This window comes from Ailuropoda melanoleuca, chromosome 2 (assembly GCF_002007445.2).
Source record: "Ailuropoda melanoleuca isolate Jingjing chromosome 2, ASM200744v2, whole genome shotgun sequence".
In the NCBI taxonomy this organism is placed as follows: domain Eukaryota; kingdom Metazoa; phylum Chordata; class Mammalia; order Carnivora; family Ursidae; genus Ailuropoda; species Ailuropoda melanoleuca.
The window spans coordinates 129120031-129135875 of record NC_048219.1 but is presented as its reverse complement, the minus strand read 5'-3'; the positions used below and the strand labels follow the sequence as shown (position 1 = coordinate 129135875).

At 47.0% G+C, this 15845-nt stretch overlaps 1 protein-coding gene across 1 annotated transcript in view; it reads right to left on the bottom strand.

Moving 5' to 3' along the window:
- Positions 1–15845, bottom strand: part of TANC1 (tetratricopeptide repeat, ankyrin repeat and coiled-coil containing 1) — a 235757-nt gene that overhangs the window by 26704 nt on the left and 193208 nt on the right. The window contains 5 exon segments of the mRNA XM_034643399.1: positions 697–775; positions 3513–3698; positions 5771–6007; positions 11799–11921; positions 12715–12823. Of these exon segments, the coding sequence (XP_034499290.1) occupies positions 697–775; positions 3513–3698; positions 5771–6007; positions 11799–11921; positions 12715–12823 (734 nt within the window).

Here is a 15845-nt window from a genome sequence, read left to right as displayed (position 1 = left end):
AATGCATTTTAACACTCTTGGTTACACCTGTTCAATAACAACTCATCACTCGAAGTCTTGTCTTTTGAATCCCAATTCAGTCAAATGGAAAATTTCAAAGAGAATTATCTGTATTAATCCGACAAGTAACCAACTCAGATCTTCATTACGATGTACTCATCTCAGGCTTCCTTCCCACACTGCCATTAAACACGCATACCCCACAACAGTGAAAAGGGATTTGGTAGCTGGTAGTCAGGATTTTAAGTAACCCCCCATTCCTCCCCCCGAGGCTGGAATCCTGCTCTCATTCTGCAAGGCTGGCTGCAGCCTTCCTTGCCCAACACTTCGATTCATCCCAATATGGGGCTGGAAGTTCCCGCCCTGCTTAGCCTGCATCATTCATAGGAAAACCAGGTTGGTTTGGATACGAAAGACTCCACCAAGCAGAAACTACCATCTTATTTCGGTATTTCTAGCTGAGATTCATCAGATGTGGCAGGAACTGCTAGTCTGATTCAAAATTATTTTATTTGTTTCGAGAAAATTTCTTACTACTTATTTGGGAAGTTTTAAAAGCTCTAAACTTCCTATGCCTTGTGATAAAACAATAGGACTACATGCATCCCAAGTCATTTTTAAGACAATTTAGGCTAAAATGGGGGCTAAACCATCAAGAAAGCTGGCCTAGACCACAAGCAGGAGAACCATAATTACCTGTTTCTCCCCACAGCGCGTCAGTGCCATTGACGTCTATTTCGTGTTCCTTCTCCAGCCCCAGCAAGCACTGGACCACCTGTCAGAAGTGGCAAGGTGACTTAATGAATTCTCAGAGCCATATGTGCTTATTATAGCCCACGTATCAAGGAGAGAGGGTGTTGTTTTGTAACCATGATTATCTCATGCTGCATAAGGAGACAAAATATGATGAAAACTGTTTTCAAGCATAATTCGTATGCTATTCACATTTTCACTTTGAGAATTAAAAAAAAAAAAAAAACCTCCATGAATTTCAGCAACATTGTTCAGGATTAATAAGTAGTCAGAATTCTAATGAATTCCAATATGACCCAAATATGCCAGCCTAATCAACAAAGGACACAGGAGATCGTACAAAGTGCAGTTTCTGCATAAATCGCCAGGAGATGGTGAATCCATTTTTTCACAGAGACAGGAAACAAAGCAAGATAGACCTTTTCAATAAAATAAAATAAATAGTATCGTCCAGATGATTTTTCTACTGACAACATTCTTCTTCTTTTCTTTTCCTAGTTCTTTTCCCTTCTCCCTTGTCAAAAAGAGCTTTGGATCACAAGTATGGATGAAGGAGTGCTGGCTTGTGGGAAAACGGCACCATGTGAGCCCCAAGCCAGCATTCACCCTGTGCCACAGCGCCAAGAGGAGATCGTAACAGGGCCCTTTTCCATTCTCCCCATCCACACCGTTTGTGGTAAGCTGAATCATGGCCCCAAATATGTCCACGTCCTCATCCTGGAAACCTGTGAATGTTACCTTATAGGACAAGAGGGAATCCACAGATGTGATTATGAAGCTTGACATGAGATTATCCTGAATTATCCTACATCTCACATAGACCTGACACAATCACACTCTTCAAAAGAGGGACAGGAGGAACCAAGGTCAGAGGAAGGAGTTGGGATGAGAGAAGCATAGGTTAAAGGGACACATTTTGAATACAGAGGAAGGGGCCACTAGCTAAGGAATACAAGGCTCCTAGAAACTCTAGAAAAGCAAGGAAATGTTCTCCTCTCGATCCTCCAGAAGGAACACTGGCTTTCTGACACCTGAATTTCAGCCTTCGGACCTCCAGAACCGTAAGAGAATAGATGATATTTGAAGCCACTGGAGTTTGTGGTCACTTGTTGCAACAGCATTAGCAAAGGAATACACCCTTTAAGTCTTCTGGCAAAGGAGCCCTGCCCCTTCCAAAAGACTGTTCTGGGCCACACGGAGGTGGCTTCTGCACAGCCTTCCTCCCAGCCAGCTCAGAAACAAGTTGAGTGTAACAGGAGTTGAGAAAAGGGTCACATCTCTACGTGGCATCCACTGCCCTCCCTATGATTTTTTTTCACACTCTGTGTTCCCACACAGAATTAAGGGAACACTTTAAAAAAGGAAAAACCTGTCAATTTGCAGATTTGTGTATTTAACATGCTCTCTGTGCATCTACGTGTATGGCTATTTAAAAAACCTATAGTTTTATTTTAAAGGAATAATAATACAGCCATTATATAGGAAAATTTAACATATTCTATGAAGTATGTATTTTTGAAATGAAATTACTACTTTTTCCAAAACTAAAACATGCAGGTAAGTTGGCTGGCATTGTTTCATATTTTTGTAAATCTTTTTTGTATCTATCTTAAGAGAAGACGGCTGCATTCTCTTATATTTCTGTACTTATTGCAATATATCGTGCTGGCTTAAGTATGGTCTGCGTGTACTTTTAATGTTTTAAATGCCACAATTAAGCCAGCTTTCAGTGCATATGTGTGCGTACATGGGTGTGTGTGTGTACATGTCCATGTGTCTGCCGTGTGTCTTAAATGCCAAAAAGTCAGCCAGCCAGCTGGCTTTGCACCCAAATTCATCATAAATCATTGTGGGTTAGAATCTTATCAAATACTGGCAATTCTGATTGCTTAGAAGTAATAGAGTGACAAACAGGTGGAAGAGAACAGGCAGGGGCGCCTGGGTGGCACAGCGGTTAAGCGACTGCCTTCGGCTCAGGGCGTGATCCCGGCATTGTGGGATCAAGCCCCACATCAGGCTCTTCCACTATGAGCCTGCTTCTTCCTCTCCCACTCCCCCTGCTTGTGTTCCCTCTCTCGCTGGCTGTCTCTCTGTCAAATAAATAAATCTTTAAAAAAAAAAAAAAAAAAAGAGAACAGGCAAAATGTTTCTAAGTCCCCAGACCCATGGGTCATGAGATGACAATTAAATCCTCAAACTGAGAAATACCAACACCTACCAAAAATAAGTGCTCTATTTAACTACTACGTGAAGCTTTCCTTCAGTGCAAGAACTGTGAATGACAAGCATTCTTACATGCTACCAGAACTTTCAAGTCCTATTTTTAAAAATGCTTCAAATACTCACCAACAATTTTAGAATTAGCATTCCACGTGATTATTTTTAAAAGATCACAAGGACAAAAGAATGAATCAAAGAGAAAAAGGGGGAAGACAGCTGGGCTGGAGGTAAACGTAGAACAGAGGAGGAACTGGGACACTGCCAAGCAGGAGCAGAGAAAGAATATCACGAGGGGCCCCCAGGCATGAGTGCACAGGCACACCAAGACCCTGGACTCCAGGTTCTCTCCCAGGGACTTGGGACACCAGCAGAAGGTCTGCACATGTGGTCAAACCAACTGCCATTTCTTGAAATCCTCATTTTCTTTCATTCCAGACGAGCACCACAGGCTAGCAACTAAGATGACCTGAAAAAGCGCCCAACCCACACTGGGGTACGGCTTCCAGTTTCCCAGGCGGTACCTCGAAGCGCCGACTTACCGAGCTGTGGCCCATGCTGGCGGCCGCCGTCAGCGCCTGCTGCAGGGCTTGGCTCTTCCTCAGTGCGCCCGGCTGGGGAGGGCCTGCCAACCACTCACAGGTCAGCAGGTACCGGAGAATGTCGCTGTGGCCCCTCAGTGCGCTGTGCACCAGCGCGCACTGGCCTTTCTTGTCCAAGTGGTCCACCTGGGGTGCAGGAAAAGGTCACGGTTTAGAATCACCTCCTGTCGGAGAACATGGTGCACCCCAAATGAAATGCACAAACCCCACCCCACTGCAGATGCTTGTGGGGTTTGCATTCCAATGCAACTTTCTCTAGAGCACCAAATCTCCATTTGAATGACTTCCTTGAAGTGAATGGAAGCGAGGCTGCAGGGACCCTTTGTGGATCTAGCAATCACAGGGCATCCTCATTTTCTGTCTCTCCAGCAAATGACTTAGAGCTCCAGGTTTTTTTGGGAGACATGGGTGAGGACACAGACCAAAACCTCAACAAAGCCCTATGCTTCCCAACGCTGGTTACATGAGTGGAACACTAAATCTGTCACACGCTAGGATTCAGGGAAATACAGCAGTCTTTAGCCACTGAACCAGGAGAGCCAGCCAAAGGCAGGGATCTGGAAAATCTAGCTATGAATACGGAAGAGCAGGGACACTGAGGACTATGTAACTGGGGAAGGAGGCCATGCACAGTCAGATGAGCTGGGACACGTTAGCATGTAAAGGGGGGCCTCAAACCAGCAAGGCCAGCTCATCACATAGTTAGTGTCTAAGTGCGCCTTACCTCCTAGAGGTCCAAGAGGCAGCAGATGAAGTGTCATTCCCTGTCTAATCCCAAGGAATACTGGACTGGGAGAGGAGCTCAGGGTCCATCCACCCTCACCCCCCTCGCAGATTCTGGGGACGCTCTGCACCCCCACCCACTTTGCAGGAGCCACCTGCATGACACCCAGCCTCCGCCCACAGGGCTTTCAGCTGTGATGGGAGGGGGCCAGCCTCGGAATAAAGAAGCCACAATTGAGTTGTGGAAATGAAGGCAGGAGATGTGCACGAAGGCACCCACTGGGAAGGCTTAACTGCAACGCTATCCTTCTTCCGTGAGCTAAAGTTCATTCATTCCAAATGTTGTATTTTTGAGGGAAAAACAAAAGAGGCTCCCGTAGTTACTATAAGCCTAATTAATGTCTTTTTGTTGAAACTTAAATATCCTAATTAACCATAAAGACAAATCCCAGCAATTTATTTCTATTGCACATCCCTTCTCTCAATGAAATGCTTATAGTAAACCTCAATAGAGTTCCCTGTGAGTGTGGCACTGTTCTCATTTACTCTCTTCATATTAATGGTCCTAGAGTAACTTGTTTAATGAGAGTTACATTTATTTAATGCTCACACAGCAGCCCTGTGGTAGATACCGTTGTCATACGCATTCTACAGATGAGAAGCCTGAGGCACACAAGCTCCACAATGTGCCCAATATCCTAGCTGGCAGGTGGAGAAATGAGCATTCCGGGCTGTCCAGCTCCTGCAGCCAGGTGCTTCCAGGTGCTCCTGCATGCAGCCAGGTGCTCAAGGCACGCTCAAACACATGGCTTCTAAGACCCATATGACTCATTTCATTGTTTAAAAAAAAAGAGACATGAGGACGCCTGGGTGACTCAGTCGGTTAAGTGTCTGCCTTCAGCTCAGGTCATGATCTCAGTGTCCTGGGATCGAGCCCCACGTAGGGCTCCCTGCTCAGTGGGGAGTCTGCTTGTCCCTCTTCATTTGCCCCTCCCCCTGCTCGTGTTCTTTTTCTCTGACAAATAAAATCTTTAAAAAAAAAAAAAAAAGAAAGAAAGAGAGAGATAGAGAGACATACAATGAGATGGGACAGGCGGAAGAGAGGGAAAAAAAATCAAACATCTAAAATCTTCTCAACCAATCCAGTGCTGTGTTAAAATCTGTGCTTCAGCTTTAGGTCACCATTTCCAGGCTTTTGAAAGGATGACCCCCACTCACACTGCCAGTGGCCAGTGTGTCCTCGGTATTCTGCCTCCCCTTGGGCAGTATGAAGCTGATGAGCAGAACACAGCACCTTGGCTCTCCCCCCAGGTCACACCGTCAGGCACTGCCTGGCACAGGCAGCTCACCCCTTCTGTTTACGTGGCCATTTCTATTTGTTGCAATTCAACAAAGTAGAGAGGCTGGCCTAGCTGACGATAATTCTAGCAAGGCTCTGAAGACATTCCACCCACTGGGGAATGCCACAGGCTTACCCTCGCCCCCTTCTTGGCCAGCAGACACACCAGCTTCATGTGGCCAGCAGCTGCAGCGTAGCAGAGGGCGGTCATGCCATTCTCTGACATTCCCTCCAGGCAGGCGCCGAATTCCAGGAGCAGAGTGACCACTTCCTCATGGCCGAGGTGGGACTGGACGCACAGGATTGGGGCATTATTTAACACTTCTGTCCTATAGTTCACGTTGGCCCCTCCCAAAATCAGGAGACGGCTCACCTGTTGAATATGTCCCCAAACAAGATTAATTTCTCATGTAAATGACAGTCACTACAGCATTTGCGGAGAGGGGCAGCATCCTTCCTTTAATCCAGGGGTTTCAAGCTAGAGTGGGCAACAGTACGACCTGGGATGCACTGACTGTGCACTTTCCTGGTGGTGCAAATCTAAAATAGCAGCTGCTCTGGAAAGCTGTGCAGAGACTCCTCCCGATCTAGCAATCCCACTTTTGGGAATACATCTGATGGAAAGGAAGTCAGGGTCTCAAAGAGATTGCTGCATCCCCACGTTCACAGCAGCACTAGGTACAGTAGCCAAGAGATGGAAGTAACCAGTGACTCATGGAAGAGAAACAGAAGGGGCGTGCACATACAATGGGGTATCATCCAGCCTTTAAAAGGAAGGCAATCCTGTCATATGCTGCACCATGGATGACCCTTGAGGACATGATGCTAAGCAAAAAAAAAAAAAAAAAAAAAAAAAAAAAAAAAAAAAAAAGCCAGTCACAAAAAGACAAACACCGTATGACCCCTTACATGGGCTACCAAGAGAAGTGAAATCCAGAGAGACAGAAGTAAAACAGTGGTTACCAGGGGCCGAGGGGAGGAGAAAAGGAGTTAATAAGCACAGCGTCAGTTTTATGTGATGAAAAAGTTCTGTATTCTCTTACATAGTAATAGGAGTATACTTAACACTACTGAATTCCACACTTAAAAATAGTTAAGATGGTAAATTTTACAGTTTTTTGGGTCAAAGTTAAAAATTTAAAAACCACAAATACCTTTTATTTAAAAAAGACACTTAAAACGCACATCCTCAGGCCCCACCCCCAGATTTCTGATTCAGTAGGTCTGGAGGAAGGCCTGGGACTGTGCATTTTAATGAGTTCCCAGATGATACGGATGCTGCTGGTCGGCAGACCACACTTTGAAAAAATCACTGTTTAATCTAAATAAAAACAAAATATTCATTTTTCTGGAAATTAAATAATCATCACAGGATTAAATAATTAACAGCCAGTAAAGCCAAAAGTAAAGGCAAATACTCTTCTTTACAAAGAAGCGTCCCTGAAAGAAAAAGTAGAACATGTTAAAATATTCGTGTGCCTCTGGGGTGGTCAGCAGCACAAGACTCCCGGAAAATAACCTGCTTTTTCTACTAATTACTACATCCACCACCTGCTACACTTGCTGTGTGACTTTCAGAAAAGTACTCAATCTCTCTGTGCTTCAGGTGCCTCCTAAGGAAACAACAGTAAGCCATCCCATTCTACCCAGTCGGTACTCTGCTAACAATGTTGGAAGGTGTACTTTTAGAACTTCCTTGCTGGATTCCTTACAAGACTTTATCTGGAAGGTATGTGCTTAGAGGCAGAGCTTTCCTAAAGATATCTATCATCAACTCACACTCATCTGCTTCTTGGGAAAAACATTTCCTTTGTTGGCGTAATGATGCTGGTATTTTTACCACTTAACCCCCAATCGATTTGTGGCTCTTCCCCTAGCCCCCAGTTCTTAACCCCACTGCACACGGAAACCCCCTGGGAGCTTCAAAGTTTCCACTGCTGGAGGCCCACCCTTGGAGAGTCTGACTTGGCTGTGGTACCAAGAGCCCCCAGGGGATTCTAGTTGGCAGCCAGGGCTGTAAACACATCAGGTGATAAATGCAGCTGCAAAGCACAGGCTTGCTCGGAGCCAGGCCCCCTTCCAGCTGTGTGACTTCGGGCACACTACCAACTGCCCCCAGCCTTAGTGTCCTCATCTGAAAAATGGACAGAAGACTTCCACTTCTTCGAGTTGTTGTGCATATTAAAAATGAACATGCCTCACACACATACAGCTCTTGGCACAGCCCACAGCATCCTGTAAGTGCTAAATAAATATTAATTGCTATTGTCGGTCACCTTCCTCAGACTCTTTAGAAGGGACAAGACCCCAGGTGCCTGGCAACCCAGAGGTCTACCTAGCCCCCCTCCTCCCCACCTACCGTCACTAGCACAGAGCAGCAGGGAGACCTCCTGCTTATTTGAGGGGAGATGTAGGCACCTCCTATAACAACCACCAAAAGGCACATCCAGAAGTTCTCAGATGCCTACAGCAGAGTCTCAGTTCCCTGAAAGCAGGCAAAACCAATAAAAAGAACTCACTTGACCATTGTTAAAAAGAAAACCACCAGCCCAAAATGGCATTACTTGGGCCAGGCCAAGTCACTAACCTGGGCCTTAATGCTTAACCTGGTTGCAGTTTCAACCTCCTCCAGAAATCTAAGTCTTAACCTGTCAATCTGGAATTTTCTGATCAGCACCAATGAGGTCATCTGTCACATGGGCCTTCTCTACCCGCCATAGGAAGATGAGATAATCTGCATTATAAAACCCCCTGTCCTTTCCCCTAAGGGAAGCTGACCTTGCCTGGAACAATCCTTTCTTTACTTCTGCTTATAACTTTCTTCCCCCACTCTCCTTCCTGTAAAAACCTTCCGTTTTGTACAATGCCTCCGGATGGCCCTCTACTTGCTAGGTGGGATGTTGGCCCATTCATTAGTCCCTTAACAAAGGGCAATTCGATCTTCAAATTTACTTTGAATGAATTTTGTTTTTTAATATCACACAACAGATGCCAAATGTTCTTCCAAAAGTGGTAACATCTTGACGAGGTTTCTGATCACTCTATGAGACAGGCTCTTCTGTTACCTCCAATTTGACAGGTGAGAAAACAGAGGCTCAGAAGGGGAAACGGATCAGCTCTGGGCACAAAGCTAATTACTGTCAGGGTCCAGCGGCCGCAGCAGCTCTAGCTAAGATTACTCTGCATTCAAGGAAGGGGTTTCATGGTTCATCCTATACATTTATTCCTAACCACATGGAAATCTCCCGATCCTTGCTACCACAGAAGCCCTCCCTGGATAACATTTGGAAATGGCACTGTTATCTATAAACGTCTGGTTTAATGAATGCAAGAAAATAAAAAAGGGGGTTGAAGGAGACAGGCAAAGCAATGAGATCATGAAAACCCAGAAGCTCACACTGGAGTCCCAGTTTTCCAAGTATCCCACAGGTTCACAGTGTATTGCTTAATTGCCCTGCAGAGAAGGACCAGATCCTTTTCATCAAGAGAAGTCAGGCCAAAGTCCACGCCTAATTTCTGTCTCCTCCCCTCCCTCTGCCCTCAGCTGGAGAATCACAGCCTCAATTCTCCCACTTCACAGCCTTGGGAAGCCCATGGCTGCCTGCCACTCTGATGCGACCCTGTGAGGAAAACAATGCCCTGGGTGGGAGCCTAGGGGCACTGGCAGCCAGGACCCCAGTGGGCCAGCATGACCCCGGTCTGCAAGGGGAGCTACACTGTTAGAAATCACTGGCATGCCGGTAAAATTAAAATTCATCTACCAAGTAATCATTCTGGAGCAAGTCACTTTAATTTACCAGAGTGGCAAACTGCAATTATTGCTCAAAATGACATTCATTCCTGTATGACAACATTTAATACTCTCTAAAAAAAGTTCCTTAATTGCATGCATAATTTTAAATTACTGTAATTTGTTCAAGATTCTGTGAAAACCTTTTTTTTTTTTTCTTGAAACATAAAAGAAACAGAAGGATAATGGAAAGCCTTTAAATTCTATAACCAAGTTACAGAATTCTGGGCATCCTGTAGATGTAGGTGACAATGGAGTTCTATAAAACAAAGATAAGTAACTCTTAAAACTGCAAGTATGTTGAAAAGGAAAGTCTATGATCTCAGGAGGGTCAAGCTCATTACATTCTTACGCTGTACCTTTTAATTTACTGTCTTAAAAACTCATACTCAACAGGGTATGACACTTCCCATTTACTTTTCTCCACATTAAAAGAGTAACTTTTGTGTCCATAATTCATTCAAGTAGTGAAACAGATATTGCCACTTTTATTATTTTTCTTCCTCATCAGTATAGAATTTTACTAATTATGGAGAAGCCAGAAGATACACTTTAAGCTGAAAGATGAAACAATGTTATCACAGTAACTTCAACTCTCATTTCTATAAGATCTAAGTAAAACAAAAATTCTTAACGTGACTTCTTCACTACGTGAAATCTAAACTCAGCTGCGTTCTCCACCTTTCTTCTGGAGTAACTCCATCCAGAGAGGACGAACTCCCTGTACAGGATCAGCAGGAGCTAGGTCTCCCTAAGTACAAACACCGGCATGCCGATCCAACCAGCCTGTAAGATGTTCATGTGGGCGCAGCCGGGGACACAGCACTCACACCTGTGTCTGAAGCAGGGGGTGGGCGGGGGGGCAGATCACAGGGTTCTGGTGAGTGGCTCTCCAGTGGTGCTTCGCTGTCAGGTGCCCGGCCAAGAGGGGAGTCAGGCTGAAAGCCAAGGTGCCCCGGGCTCATCAAGCCTGGAACCCTAACACTGGGCTGAGTCTGCCCGACAAGGCAATACTTTTATCTTTGCAAAGCCCTGGTTTGCATCCATCCAGGAGCAGTGGCCTTTCTCTAAGCAACACCCAGGGCGCAGCAAGCGGCATCAGGGCTCTAGGGGAGCTGTCCCAGACTCAGGGCACTGCCACATCCTTCCTGACACCTGGGCTCCTCTCCTCGGTCTGCTCTTTTACCCTCTTCAAGCACCAGGAAGGCAGAGGAGGGAGCATGGGGGCAGAACTCTATCTACCAGGGAAGCATGCTGCAAGGTCCACACTCGCAGACACACAGCTGAGGTGCAGGCACTGGGGGCGGGGTGTGCAGACAGCGGGGGAGGAGAGAGGTAGGAGTCCCCCAGGAGTACCCCCAGGGCACCCTTCCCAGGTGGGTCTGATGAACTGGAGGGAGGAAAAGGGAAGGGAGATGCCCAGAAACCTCCAGGGCTTCGCACATCCTTCCCCACATGACCACTTACTTACACTCACCCTTCATGCTACTGGGGAGGTAATGGGCAGGACTATATTCATGGAGGTGTTGGAAGGGGAGGACCTGGCTCCTTGAGAAACCATCTCAGAGGTTCCGTACACAGCAGGGCATGTCAGGGCCTGGGGCTGGAAGGCCTGGAGTCTAGCTGACATGTCAAGTGGAAGACATTTATGATCTTTACACTTTGCACCGGACAAGATGGTTGTAAGCTGCTGTAAGGAAAACCAGTCATTCCCATACTCTTTTTGGAAGTTAGCACTTCTTTGTTGCCCTAACAGACACTTGGCCCTCATGTGTTTTAGATTCTCAGACGTGGTTAAATGAGGAAGGAAAATCTACTCTAAAAAGCACAGCAGAAAACTGTGACATGACAGCCAGTGATCAAGAGTGAGGACGCTCCTGGCCCAGCAGCGGACCGACCCCTGCTACATGTTCCATGGTCACAAATACACATGTACATGCAACTTCTAGAACAGTGTATCTCTGTATACCCATCGCTTTGTTGTCGCTCATCAATGCTTAATTTCCTATGAACCATAAAGAGATAGTCTAGATTAGAAACCCAGCACACTTTAAAAAATCCATTTTCCCTGGAAATCTCCCTTTGACCTTTGGTTTCCTTTGTGAATTGCTTCCTCATCACATCTGCTCTGAGACAGTCACATGGCTCACATGACAGCCCACATTTTCCTGCCCAAGCAAAACCTAGACTTCTAGAAGAGAAGAGAACCAGTCACAGGGCATTCAACCTGTGTGATTTATATCAGGCAAAAAAACCATCATTAGCAGCTCTGCCAGCAACTTTGGCCACTGTCCAGGGCAGGGTAAGGCGGGACAGCTGGAGGAACGGTGGCAGGGGTTGGGAGCTCTGGCTCTCCATGCAGAGGGTTGCTCACCTTCACGTTGGGAGTGTAGAGGTTCCTGAGAGAGGCGAGGGCAGCAGACAGCCCCTCGGTGCTGTACCCGATCCACAGAGCTTGGAGGTGGCTCGAAGAGATTCCTGTCTTCTTACTGAGGCCCTGGAAGCAATCAGAGACAAATGGGTGTCCATATCTGATTTCCTGGCTGCATCAGGCTGCAAGGGGTACACGGCGGGGGGGGGGGTAGGTGCAGATGGGCACTAATGCAGGGCAAATGCTGTAGCATGAAGAATGCCAGGACCTAGGAGCCTGACTTCCCTCACTAAAACCAAGAGTCCAGGAACACGCCTGCCCTGGCTACATACACTATACCGGAGGACAGAGTTTCTTTTTATAGAAGTTCTCCAATCAAAGAAAGGAAGAATAAAAATTGGAGTATCACCATTCTGTAACTATTCATTGAGAGTCCAGGCAGAGATCAGTCGTTACTGATAACATCCCACTGACAGGAGAAGCACAAATTCTATACCTCCTGATGCCAGAAACCCCCGACAGGCTTAGGGTTTAAACTCTAAAGTAATTGTGACATTCTGCCACCCCCCAAAACAGCAACAATCAAACCTGAACCTGATTAAGCCTCTAGATAGAACTACCAAGTGACAGGAAATCCAGAGGAAAGAGGAACATGTTAAACTAGACCACGAGAAATAGGGACACAGTCAGAAAATCCCGGGAGTGCGAGACTCCCCAGGTCATGTAGCTTCAGGCTCTTCAACAACTAAATACCCAAGAAACAAAAGGGAGTGAATGGAGTGGAATCTTTAGGTGAAAAGGAACTTTTAAGAGAGACTCAAAGAAAGCTCTGCGAGGGTGGATAAAGCTGCTGAAAATCTCCAAAACCAAAACCCATCAAAATGGCGATGGAACTCTACCTGCCAGTGGTGTGTCTCACCTTGAAAATGTGTGCCTTCAGTATGTGGTGGCCAAGCTCCATGGTCTGCTGGCGGTTCAGCTTGCCCTCTTGTCGAGAGAACATGAAGGCCAGGAGAGCGTGTCCATTCCTAGAACAAGAAACACAAAGGCTGGGAACAAAGACCCCCTTCCACGAACTGTAGGCTCTCAGGTGTGAACATCACAGGACTCTGAACTCCTCCTGGTGCCTCAGCATCGCCATACAAAATAGGTGAAAAGTTGCCTCTTTACAAAAGATGGCCACCACTGTTTATTCTTCACGACATTTTAGGGCTTTCTCTGGATTCCCCTATCTCTGTGGAGTGACCTGGAAAGAAGTCCTAGGACAGGGCAGGTCTTTATCTTTGGAATCACCCACTCTCTGTCCCTCATCCATCACTCATCACCTTGTTTACTTACCTCCCTCACAAAAATGTAAATTGCATGAGATTAAGGGTCTTGCCTAAGGCACATTGATAGTCACAACACCAAGCAACTGCCCACCCCTTAGCAACCATTCAATTATGCATTTCTTGGATGGAGGGATGTACAGATGGAGCAGAGTTCAGGCCTTCCCTCAGCATAATCACCACTGGGAGCAGACCTGGTCAAAGGAGAAAACCTGACAATGAGAAGAAAAGAAAAATTGAGCCAGACAAAGCAACAGCTCATAATCAGAAACACCTAGAAAGCTATGATGCACAAGTGGACTTGCTAGGTCTGGGCACATGGTGGACAATCAACTGACTCTACCAGCTAATCCCCCACCAACTCTTGCATGAAGGAGCCATCCCACCCAGAGTGCTTACCACATCTGTAAGACGCATTCTGCCTCCTGCGGGCTCAGGCCTCTGCCTGAGCCCATCTGTTTGGGAAAGATGCTAAGGGCTGCTTACTCCAATAGCAGTGACTTCTGTACAATGTGAATTATTCTCATTTCTATCAACCTGACAACTCAGGTGCTTTTTTTTTTTTTTTGGAGGGGGGGGCGGTGAGAAGATCGTTGTGGAGAAAAGGACAAAGGTTATGAAAAAAAAAATGCATTCTCCCAAATGTTTTCTGATAGTTGCTAATCTAGATGATTAAAAGCATGCATCATTTAAATTCTGTTTAGCTATCCAGCTGCATGCCTGTTTTTCAAATAGGTTACAAACCACATTACAGATGAGAAGACCAAGGCAAGAGACCAAGAGATTGCTTTATACACTATAGGGGAAAGCATGACTTACAACTATGCTGACACTGAGTGTCCTGTCTGATTTCCTGTAAGGGACTAGAGCTCTTCCATGAGCACACATCCACTCCCAGAACTCAAGCTTGGGTTTTCCCTGTCAAATGAGATCCTTCCATGTTCCAACCCCTCCTGCTCTCGGCCACCTGCTAGTGCTCCAGGCCCCGTGCCCTCCATAGTCCCTAGCCACGGACAGGTCCCAGGGTTCATCCTGGCCCACATCTCCCAGCCACGGGCTAAGCTATTCTCAGTTTCCCAGTCTGCCCGGTTCAGTGGCCATGCCAACTGTGTGACCACAAAGACATGTGGGGCTAAGTACCATGGCTACCCCTTATGGGGAGACAATCAAGCACCCTTCAGTGGTTGGATCAAAGGCTTCTAGTCATCTCAGCTAAGCACACGCCTTCTCGCCTGAGGAGACAATTCACCATGTAATCACTAGATAACCTGCATTCCTCTATATCCCATTTACCTTTTCTTCCCTCCCTCCTGGTCTCCGGATCACATGCCCCTTCTAAGTCCATCCACACTCTTGACTCTGTCCGTTCTCCAAAGCTTCCATATATCAGGCTTACACTATATACCAGATGCAGAAACTTAACTGAATTATTTCATTAATCTGTACAACCCTGTGAACCACTAAGTAGCAAAATTCCCGGTTTGTTTACATGAGGAAACAGAGGCCTGTACGGGTTAAGTGATTTGCCCACAAGATCAAACAGCTGGTAAACAACAGGGTGGAAATTTGAACCACAGTCTACCCAATGAAAGTGCCTATGCCCTTCATCAGCGCACTGGGATTTCTCATTCATTCGTTAACACCCACCTCCTAACTAGCACCAGGCTGGATACCAAGGGTCCCTGGGGAACAATGTGAGGCGCTGCCCTGGAGGCGCTCTCAGCCACCAGAGGAGACACACTGTAAACAAGATCCCATAGAACGGCACTGTGAAAGGCCTCAATGGGAACACAGAGGAGGCAAGTTGCCTGTACTCCCCGCCCCCATCCCCTTGCATTTCCAAGGTCTCCTTCTTCATGGATTACGTTTTCCCACATGATCTCAACACCGTTTCCAGCAACATCTGCATCTCCTGTGTTAAAAACAAACCCCCTCCCCCCGCCCCACAAACAACCCTCAGCAATCATGATCATCAGTGGCTGTGAGAGACATTCGACACTGTGCCTGCCGACCCTCTCCACCCTCCTACTTCCCATCCCAGGACTTCGGCTCTCTCCTCTTCCAACGCTCACTGTCTGATGGGAGGAATCTCTAAGGATGGAGGACCCTCCTCCCACACTAGGAAGCCAATGGCCCCCCTTCGTCTTCATCTTGCTTTAGCTCTCAGCAGATCCTCCACCCCAACCTCCTTCCCGGAATCCTGCTCCATGCCCCAGAAGTCAGGAGCTCCCCTTCCGATAACTGCACTTCCTCACCAGACCCCTCCCCACTTCTCCCATCAATGACGCCACATCTTCAACTTCCCCAGCCTTCAGACTCCCCCACTCTCCCCACCAGTGGAACCTGTCCCCTGGGGGCGGGGTGGGGAGGGGGCTTCTGCTGACCCTACGAGCTCGAGCTCGAGCTGCGCTGCGTAAAAGCCAGCTTCTGCCCTGCGTGACCTGCTCCACCCCTCCTGCTCTTCTCACCCTTCCTAAGAGCACCGCCACTGCTGGTTCCTGAGGCTTAACACCTTGACATCCTCCACAGCACCTCCTTCTCCTTGACTCTGCTCATGAGGCCAAGCTGTGCCCACCCATCTCATGTCAGCAGGGCCAGCCTCTACCCGACTGCACCCCCAAGCCAGGGCCACCAAGTCCCTGCTGCGTGTTACACAGGTCCCCACGCTCCACGCCCTCCACACTCCAGCCCAGGTAGGCAATCTGCGTTCTAAACCTGCTCA